At 34.3% G+C, this 7,260-nt stretch overlaps 2 protein-coding genes across 2 annotated transcripts; one reads left to right on the top strand and one right to left on the bottom strand.

Moving 5' to 3' along the window:
- The first annotated feature begins 677 nt into the window (after positions 1 to 677).
- LOC138133349 (serine hydrolase-like protein) lies at positions 678 to 3,532 on the top strand. Its single transcript, XM_069051217.1, has 2 exons — positions 678 to 822; positions 2,512 to 3,532. The coding sequence occupies exons 1-2, from the start codon at positions 774 to 776 to the stop codon at positions 3,351 to 3,353; spliced, it is 891 nt and encodes a 296-aa protein (XP_068907318.1). The 5' UTR covers positions 678 to 773; the 3' UTR covers positions 3,354 to 3,532.
- A 202-nt stretch (positions 3,533 to 3,734) lies between these two features.
- LOC138133348 (uncharacterized) lies at positions 3,735 to 6,267 on the bottom strand. Its single transcript, XM_069051215.1, has 4 exons — positions 5,019 to 6,267; positions 4,759 to 4,966; positions 4,346 to 4,704; positions 3,735 to 4,285 (listed from the first exon to the last, which is right to left on the bottom strand). The coding sequence occupies exons 1-4, from the start codon at positions 5,235 to 5,237 to the stop codon at positions 3,797 to 3,799; spliced, it is 1,275 nt and encodes a 424-aa protein (XP_068907316.1). The 5' UTR covers positions 5,238 to 6,267; the 3' UTR covers positions 3,735 to 3,796.
- Between the last annotated feature and the right edge of the window lie 993 nt (positions 6,268 to 7,260).

Consider the following 7,260-nt stretch of genomic DNA (forward strand, 5'->3'; position numbering starts at 1 on the left):
CATTATTATTGAAACAAAAATGAACAATCAGAGAAATGGAAACACACACTCTGATCCCCCCCCCCCCCCCTTCAATGTTTCCTGTTCAGTCTGTTCTTCTGGGAAGAAGAACGACCATTTCTGACAGATAAAACTAAAATTGGGGTATACTCTGCACAATTCGTAACTTAGCTTCGTAAAAAATCGTAGAAAAACATAGGGGTAAAATTTCCAAAAAGTGCTACATTTTAGGCCTTTGCACCCTCCCCCCTTTGGGGTGAAATTTAAAAAAATTGCCATAGAAGAAATGTACTCGAATTTCATGTTTCCAGGTTCAGAGGTTGGGCCTGCGTGTTGTTAAATCAGTCCAGTCACTTGTGTGATAAGCGCATTAACGTTTGTTTATCATAAACGACCAAGGCTGTCTACATATCAGGACCACCGTAAAAACCGACTCCTTACCGTAATAACGAGTGTTCAAATAATGATTAAGCAGATCATAATTTTCTCTGTATTTTCCAAACGTCTTTTTGACAAATCCTTCAGATGCATGACCTAATTTTTTCGGTTCATTTTCTCGTCCACTTTCACTCTTTCGTTCTACACTTCCTATTTAACGAAATAATTGACAATTGACGAAGCTGCGCTATACGTTAACGAAAATAAGAGAAAACACCAATCCGTGTGACCACACTTTTTCTTTGAACTCACGTTATTTATACATAACGTAGAAGTTGTTTCCAACACTGGCATCTCAACAGTTTTATGTAGATAAATCAGTATAAAGAGAAGCAATGGATTATCACGACTTGAATATTACGGTTCCCTGGGGTCACATTGCAGGTAATTAACAACGAATTTTTATTTGGACAATCGCATTATTAAAAAAGAACGTATATCAAGAGACCTGTGGAACTGTGCGGCTCTATAATTTTATAGTGTCGAACTATGTCGAGCCGTTGACACCGTCAAATAAGATGTCAACAGTCAAATGTCAAATTATTAAATCTTAGCGTCAGTTGTTGAGTTCGACGTCTTAAGTTGTTTTGTTTGTGATTTTCTTTAGTTTCTCAATATTATAATTTCTTACAACAGTCTTTATTAAAAACCTCTCACTATTGGAGTTACATAACCTCTGTTTTTCTATTTGATACCACAATACAGGCTGTTCGCTGTTCGATAATTAGACGGCCACCTCACAGAGTCCAAAGGAAATATACTGTTTATTTGCTTTTTGAAGTGAAACTTTTTATGGGAGGGGTTTGAAATTCTGATCGACAAATTTTTGTGTGACGAAAAGTGGTGGGGGTAAACACTGTCTCGCACAACGGTTGCGCCAATATTTCCATCTCACTTAATTTGGAGTCTAATTATGTAAATTAATCTGTTTGACACGATACAAACATCCCTTAAAATTGTGTATACTTCTGTCTTTGTCACATTCACGGCATTTATGGATAATGTCCTCTCTTTTAATTAAAAATGAACAATGAGTTAGGCATTTCGATATTGTTTAGTGTTATCGTTAAAATATACAATTTTGTTATAAATATGCTTAAGTCAGGCGCAGAAAGAACAAGAGCGTGGCGTGAGAGAAAACGTACGAGTGAAGTGACAGTTCAGAATGTGAAAAAAACGGTGTAAATAATAAAGACAATGAACCAGCAACTAGCACCTCGGCTCAGCCACCTCCCTCCTCTTGCATCTATCAGTGATAATTTACAATATTCTGATTTTCCTGTAATACAAAAGATTCACTTCTATTGTGCGTCTTTACGACATACTTTCCTTTTTTGTTTTTATTACTCGTTACAGAACAAGTGGAGTTTAAAAATGACCAACCACTGAGAGAGCAGGTTTCATTAGCGCCTATTTTGTTGTATCAAGTACTCTGTTTGGAAAAAAAGAAAAAATGTCACATTTACGGCAAACGTCCGTCAAAATTCTGTGGCGTATCAAATAATTTCGATAACGAATGCAATTTAATTTAATATGAAAATTAGGTACATGAAAGTTTATAACAAAATGCTCAAATCGGAGACCATCAAGCTGTATACATTGTCGAGCCAGTGGCAGTAATCCTGGTCTCAGATTTTCAAAATCAAAAACATCTATATATACATTATTTCTTATTTGATCAGACGTCACCAATATTCGATTTCGCAATTCATTCACACCCGGAACATCGGTAGCATTCATTGACTTCACATGACCCCAAAAATAAAAATCTAAAAGAGTTAAGTCTATACTTTTGCTGGGAAAAATTTAACAAGAGATTTTACCCCATGGTAGTAATTTTCCACCATTCCTAAAAATATGGCAGTCTATTTACCGAACACTCTATATACTACAGAGGCGCAAAAATCAAATATATTTGAATTGCACAGGAGTCTTGATATAAATTCTTTAAGAGACATTTTGTAGAAAGATTACCATTATGGGATTTGTAGGTTATATACTTGTATGAGTAAAACATTAACGCTCAAGCCAATAGTAATTCACATTTTTTATAAACTAAATATTATTTTTTAGCTAAATCATGGGGTAACCACGAAGACCCCTTGGTATTGCTTTTCCATGGAGCAACCGACAATGCCGGTTCATTCGACCGATTAATCCCACTTCTTCCACCATCATTCTGTTACATTTGCATTGATCTACCGGGACACGGCAAATCGAGTCATTTTCCACCATTTCTTCCAATCTACAGTCTAAGTTTTGTGATGGTTTTCAAAATGATAGCGCAACACTTCAACAGAAAGAAGTATATAATAATAGGACACAGTTATGGAGGGCAACTCGCATACACATTCTCCCAACTCTACCCCGAGTACGTCGAGAAGTTAGTCACATTAGACATCGTGCACTTTTACCCAGAAGACCCAACAAAATTCAAAAATCGTGTTCGAAACAAGCTCGACTCCTGCATCGCACTGACGCAAAATAATCAAGCAAATGTTACAATGACATCTTCAGAAGCTCTGCAAAAAATTCAGAAATATAGAAGTTACGGAAACATTTCATCAGAAGCAGCAGAAGCCTTACTACAAAGAGGTTTAAAATCTGTAGGTGATGGAAAGTATGAATTTTCAGCAGATCCGAGAATAAAAATGCACATCAATCCGTTTCATGATATGAGGAACATTCTGGCCACTACTGAAATGTTTCCCGTTACTTGTCCCGTCTTGATTATTCTGGCACACCAATCGATGACACATCACTTACGGATCAAACCTTTTTTTGACCATCTGAAAGGATGCAAGAATATCTCGGTTCAAGAAGTGGAAGGGTCTCACGATGTTCATAATAATAACCCAGGAGTCGTAGCACCACATATTTCGAAATTTTTGTTAAAGCAATGTGGGAAATTGTAATTTAAGTGGGAATTTCTACAATGAGAAGAATGATTCGCCTTAGTTGCTTGTGCCTTTGGACCACTACTTTGAGGTGTGCGTGGAACAAAATAATATAATAATTAAATTAATTTAATGCTTGCATCTGGTAATCTTGACCAGTTTAGAAATCTTAACAATAAAGAATTGTTGTTGGTAAACGTTTGACTATTATTACTAATAGGTAGGGCCCGGATTTTAGGCAATTAAAAAGTCGGAAATAGGTGCCTAAAATAGTCTCTTAAACTACTGCAAATAGTCCCTTAAAAACTGAAAATAAGCCATACTAGGTCCTTAAAGTTGTGGTTAATTAAATTAAAAAATGTGTTTTTAAAGTTTTAAGTAGGTACACACAACAAGATATTTACTAATTATTTTTTATTAATTAATATACAATACTACAAGTTTGTTAGTTATTTACATTGTTACGTATTTACATTGCATACAAGATATTGCTCTAAATTTTCTACTTTAAAACATTGTCGGTTATCCACCAAAATGGACTTATATTTTGAAAAACTTCTTTCTACCTCGCAAGAGGTAATGGGCGCAAATTTGTAATAAATTTCTTCCATTTTGGTGTCATGTTCCGGCACATCTTCACCTCTAAAAATTCTTGCCAATTCTAGAAGAAATTTGTATCCAGGATTTTTTTCAGTAACATCTTCAAGTTTTTTTAATGCTACTGCTGCTACAGGGCCTGGAGATTTTTTTAGGGAGGTAAATACGTTTTCAACAATTTTGATTGAATCGGTTAAAGGTAACCCATTTTTTTCCAATTGAGTAATACTTTCGCAGATTATTTTAAAATTACTGCGAACATAAATTAATTGGTTTTTTATTCCGGGTTTCTTCATTATAGACTGTGCTTTTTGAATAGCAACAGCAGAACTTCCATCAAAGGACATGACAACCTGTGAGTAGTTAAAAACAGTTTAACAATCAATTAATTTGCTTATCTTTTATATACTTACTTCTTTAATGGAATCAAAGTGTTCGCTGTAAAACATAGCAGCCTGAAGCCATGTTCCCCATCGTGTTAAAATTGGCTGTGGAGGCAGTGGCATTTCTTTTAGTTTTTCTTTGTACATTTCAACTCTCAAAGGTGCCTTAACGAAAATTTTTTTCACGTTCGAAATTAAATTATCCACATCTTCATATTGATAGCGAATTTTTTCAGCCACTAGATTTAAAGCATGCGCTAAGCATGTGACATGCACAATTTTTGGATAAAACACCTTAAGGTGTCTACCAGATTTTATCATATATGGTGCTCCATCCGTTACAAACAAAAGAAACTTTTCAGCAACAACTCTGGTACTCCACAAGATTTCTACGCATAGAAATTTTAAATCAAAATAAATTTAAAAAAGTGAAAAACCCTTACCTAAAGATTGATTTACGAATCTAGCTATTGTCTCATGATTTGTTCTTTCTAATTGTTTAGACGCCAAAAGATAAGATTTTCCAGGTTCATCTTCTGAAAGTTTCCCAACCAGACAATTCGCCACATATCGCCCAAGTGCATCTGTTGTTTCGTCAACTGAAACCCATATGTTAAAAGGATCCAGCTCATTCCGAATGCGGTCAATAGTCTAAAAGTGAAAATAATTTTAAATTAAATATTAAAAGATAGTATGTTCATACATCTTTGTAGCATTTTGGTAAATAATTTTTCCGTAAAGTAGACTCATCCGGAATTTTTCTACCACAATATTTTGTCAGAAAATTCTGAAACGCAGGATTTTGTAGTTTGTGCCATGGTATATTGGCAGCTAAAAAGACGTTACAAAGTTCCATATTGAATGTACTATTTGCCGATTCCTCCAAGTTCTGTGTCAGCAACGTTTGCCGAAGCGGTGTCATAATGTTCTCTCTATGGATGGCCGTTTGCTCATGCTGTTGCAAGTGACATTTTTTTTCGCATATAAACTACAAAAAATAAAATTTTCAAATAAGTAAAAAATATAAAATGACATATTTTTAATTATGCTTAACTTACCAGTTTACCACAAGCTTTACAAAACATTTCTCGGGTTGATTTTATTTCATATAAATCTTTCTTGCTTGTCCACTGTAATATTTTTTCGCGTAAACTAATTTTTTGTTTCGGCATTATGTTCACTTTAAACAGGTTCACAAGAAACACGACCACTGCACGGAGATAAAGTAAACGAGAAATGACAAATTTGTAATGCTTATATTTACGTCTCCCACCAAATTTCAGAGGAGATGGTTAATTTTATATTTCTTAAATTTTTAGAAAATGACACCCTTAAGGTTTCTCTTATTGTTTCACTTCGGGATTTTAATTTTCGTTTTTATGGCAAGGACCATTTTATAAACGTTAAAGCTTCTAACAATACCTAAGTATCAGAAAACATTAGACCGCGTATACCTGCACCCCTTCGAACAGAGGCAAACAGATAAACTCTGTAATTTATGCCAGTCCAGTCTAATGGTTTGTGGTACTTAGGTATTGTCGGAGTATTTACCGCTGACATCATGGTCCCAACCGTAAAAGCGAAAAAGTAATTCCTGTATTGTACTGCACTTTGTACATTTCAGTAATTACATCTCCTTAAATTTTAAAATCATAAAGCATTGTAAATTTTATTGAGGTACCACTTTTACATTTTCAATACCGTAAACTTCCCAGAATTCGAAAATTGGGAAAAAACCGCAAAAATGAAATTGATTTTTGGTCATTTTAGGCATGTTCAGGCAGTTAAAAGGTAAAATAGGTATTTAAAGGGCATTTTAGGCCGAATAGGCAGAATCAAATATGGCTCTAATTACTCTAATTAAGCCAGAAATCATTTATAGACAAGTTTCATACATGTGCCTTAAAAAATAAAAATAGTCCATTTTGCCTAAAATCCGGGCCCTACTAATAGGTAATAACAATAGCTGAAACCGCCAGTTGTAGAAAATGTAAAGAAAACAGTCTAACAAATTAAGCAATGTTGGCGGCGGTCAGTGTTTGAATGGGTCCGTCGGGGGAAACCGCGTTCTGTTGTATCTTTTTCATTACTTAATTTTAGTATTGTCGTAATCCAACATAATGGTATAAACTTCGATATCATGTAAAAAGTGGGCATACAGCAAAATAAATGAAAATGTAGAAATAATGCTTCCAAAAGAATTATCAATAGTAAGATGCCAAGGCCATGTCAAATTGTCGATAATCAATAAATATCTCCGGTAATTAGACACGGCTGAAGAAGACTCATCATCAAAAGTATTTAACAATGTTAACATGATAATACGACGAGATATTGATAACAATGATAGATAACTCTGTAGCTAGAATTAAAGGAAACTACATATTTGTGAAATAATATTGTTTTATTCAAGATGATAATCCATTAAGGCCTAACACGTTTATAAAGGAAGTTCAACTCTTTGAAAAAAAAATCGTGCTTTTTTGGTTTACAAACCAGGAGTATGGAACTTCGATCACCACATTTTTTGAAGTAATTTTTTGTCCTTTTAGAACTTTTCCGAGTTTTGGAAATAGGTAACAACAACACAACCCGAAGGAGTTAAGTCAGAAGAATATGATGGATGGTTGACACTTTTAAAACCGATAAAAACAGAAAAGCCCTTCAAAACCAATACTTTGTGATTGTGACTGAAGGGTACTCAGTTTTGTCAAGGTTTAAATTTGCACCAGACATAACTTCTTATAATGATGTTTTCTGATAAATTTGTAAATGTGACAATTGTGTCAATGTAGATCTTTTAAATTCACAAAGCCGCTATTCAATATCATGTAAAAATTGACACAATATGTATTCACAAAGACATCTGCTGCATTTAGCCCTGAATTTTTAACGTCAACACGTTTTAATTCTTTTTTGTTCGACACTATCAGAATTTGAGAATT

This window comes from Tenebrio molitor, chromosome 6 (genome assembly GCF_963966145.1).
Source record: "Tenebrio molitor chromosome 6, icTenMoli1.1, whole genome shotgun sequence".
Classification (NCBI taxonomy): Eukaryota; Metazoa; Arthropoda; class Insecta; order Coleoptera; family Tenebrionidae; genus Tenebrio; species Tenebrio molitor.

Bases quoted from the DNA above. Each gene is read 5' to 3' on its own strand.
- LOC138133349 (XM_069051217.1), top strand. From the start codon at position 774: ATGGATTATCACGACTTGAATATTACGGTTCCCTGGGGTCACATTGCA. The intron at 823-2,511 runs GTAATTAACAAC...ATTATTTTTTAG, and splicing joins TCCCTGGGGTCACATTGCAG to CTAAATCATGGGGTAACCAC.
- LOC138133348 (XM_069051215.1), bottom strand. From the start codon at position 5,237: ATGACACCGCTTCGGCAAACGTTGCTGACACAGAACTTGGAGGAATCG. The intron at 4,967-5,018 runs GTATGAACATAC...TTTCACTTTTAG, and splicing joins TACCAAAATGCTACAAAGAT to ACTATTGACCGCATTCGGAA. The intron at 4,286-4,345 runs GTAAGTATATAA...AACTACTCACAG, and splicing joins ACTTTGATTCCATTAAAGAA to GTTGTCATGTCCTTTGATGG.